This window comes from Haliotis asinina, chromosome 15 (genome assembly GCF_037392515.1).
Source record: "Haliotis asinina isolate JCU_RB_2024 chromosome 15, JCU_Hal_asi_v2, whole genome shotgun sequence".
Lineage (NCBI taxonomy): Eukaryota > Metazoa > Mollusca > Gastropoda > Lepetellida > Haliotidae > Haliotis > Haliotis asinina.
The window spans coordinates 42,597,513-42,599,878 of NC_090294.1; the positions used below are offsets into that span (position 1 = coordinate 42,597,513).

Genomic DNA, 2,366 nt, shown 5'->3' on the forward strand with positions numbered 1-2,366 from the left:
GTTAGCCAGTCCAGCCGCCAAATAACATACCCGGTTGTTAACATCATATCAACCTCTGCACGTGCAGATAGAAGGTTGATACACAGAAAATCAACCTGCCAGAACAATGGACATAACACACCCTAGTGGTGTAATCACATATAATTCAGCGTATGACTGCTACATTTTATATATATAGTGGAGGCTATTGGATTTACGAGATTGCAAAAATGGAAATGCTGACGCCAAGAAGAAAATAAATGACAATTTATTCCATCCATTTGTAAATGTTACATCTGTGTGGACATATAATGCTTTTTCTCATATACACCCCCCTCTCTCTATTAGACACACACACACATATATCCACACACGTGTGTGTGTGTGTGTGTGTGTGTGTGTGTGTGCGTATAATATTCATTTTTTGTTGGCGCTTCCTTCATGAGACTATCTTCCTTTTTTTATTTGTTACTACAGGTACCGGCTGCTATTATATCGGCCTGTTAATTGAAATATGTTAGCATTATTACAAACAGTATTGCAGTTTACATGCACATACACTTTTCCCATCAACAGAATGTCATATCTGTGTCCAAGGGTCGGATGGTCAGGCACACTGCTTAGTTGATGCACGGCATAGTATCCCATTTGCATAGATCGATACTCGACAGATCGATACTCGCAAAATCAAATACATGGCTGCTTGGTACAGAGCCAATTAATGACCGCCATCATATTGCTGGAATGTCGTTGGGTGCATCGTTAAACAATAAAGAAAGAAACACATTGGTTTAAGCGTTTAAGAAAACCATTTTTTTGTGAAAAACAGACTAGGACGTGTATGGCTCGCTGTATACGTGTTCATCATCTGATTTGGGAGGGCGTCCAGCACGATTGCCATCGGGTGTGTCTTTATTGTAATACTGTTTCTCTGCAACTGCGGTCAGATAAGTATCTCCTGTGTCTGTTGTATACGGTTCACTGTAAACACCGACGGTGCCCTCAGCCTTTTTCACGTCCAGAGAGCCTTGTCTTGCACCGATGATATTCGCGTACGTGTGGCTTTCGGCTGCTCCGGCAACTCTCTGTTCTTCATCCTTTAAGCCCGAATCATCAGCAGATTGAATACCCTCACAACCTGGTAAATACAATCAAGGTCAGTTCACAGGCGTGGCGTAGACTGTAAAGGTTTAGCATAATTTAGGAGTTCAGACACCTTGGCTTTTAAGGTCGCTTTTGGGTACAGGGTCCTGCTTGAATATAATCATAGCTAGTTTGCAGGCCCATATTCACAAAAGTATTTTTAGCACCACGATGAGTAAGGTATGGGAGTTAAGGACATATTATCGCTAAGATAGCTTTGTGGAAAGGGTACCCAGATGAACACGATCGTGGTCAGTTCGCTAAAATCTATTCATACATGTCAATGTAAGCATGCTCTACATAAATACTTCAAGTTATCCGAAGTACAAGACAAACGCCAAACGAGTGCTTAAAGTGACCAAGCTTTTACTTCGAGACATCGGTATGTTCAACACATCAAAGTTCGATACAAAGGGGTTTTACTGTAATGGTATGTTTTACTGTTTCACTACTTCATGAAAACTCACCATCCGAATACGACATACCTCTTGTCTGCACTTTTTCAGTAGGTGTTTTCCATTTTCCTACGACACGTCTGAAAATTTCGGAACCTTGGTTTGTTTCCATATCGAAAATACCTTCACCACTTGAACTCTTTCTTCCAGCTTCGAAATGAAATGACGAACGTGTTTTCCCATATCTTCGGATATATTTGTACGGCGATTTATAAAGGACCCGGTTAGACGTTAGATCGCAGAGGCACAAACGTGAGTCTTCAACCAGAAGGTTATAAGCACCGTTGAGATGACATCTCTTCGACGTCTCATTGTTTCCACTGATGTAGACTCTGAACATAGTATCTCGATTGAGTATTGCTTTGGTTTCCCTTTGTTAAATAGCACACTGTTCTCTAGAAACATGTCCTAATATTGAAGCATGAGAACCTGCATGTCCAAAGGAAGATATTGACAACATGAGGTCAAATACGGCGGGGCATATATCTGCCATTGCTATGACTGCGATCTAGTGTTGCTACAGTCTGTCACATTGAAGTCTAGGCTAGACATCTCTAATCCTACCTTCCCTCAAGGTGCTCTTGTCAGATTTTATGTTGACTGTTCATGAGGGTGCCGAGGGTGAGTGAGTAAGTGAATGAGTGAGTGTGTAAGCAATATACCAGCAATATCATGGAGGGGGACACCAGAAATGGACATCACACATTGAACTCACATGGGGAATCGAACCCGGGTCTTCACCGTGACGCTTTAACCACCAGCCTGCCCTACCTCCCTCGACAAAACCAA

At 42.0% G+C, this 2,366-nt stretch overlaps 1 protein-coding gene across 2 annotated transcripts; it reads right to left on the reverse strand.

Moving 5' to 3' along the window:
• Positions 1-230: 230 nt before the first annotated feature.
• Positions 231-2,149, reverse strand: LOC137266309 (uncharacterized). Of its 2 annotated transcripts, none has more exons than XR_010954971.1 (2): positions 1,608-2,149; positions 231-1,117 (listed from the first exon to the last, which is right to left on the reverse strand). XR_010954971.1 is itself a non-coding variant. In XM_067801793.1 (2 exons), exons 1-2 carry the CDS (start codon positions 1,915-1,917, stop codon positions 810-812), a joined length of 636 nt encoding a protein of 211 aa, XP_067657894.1. The 2 variants fall into 2 exon arrangements, 1 of the variants encoding a protein (XP_067657894.1); XM_067801793.1 differs by having other exon boundaries at positions 810-1,117; positions 1,590-1,917.
• Positions 2,150-2,366: the final 217 nt, after the last annotated feature.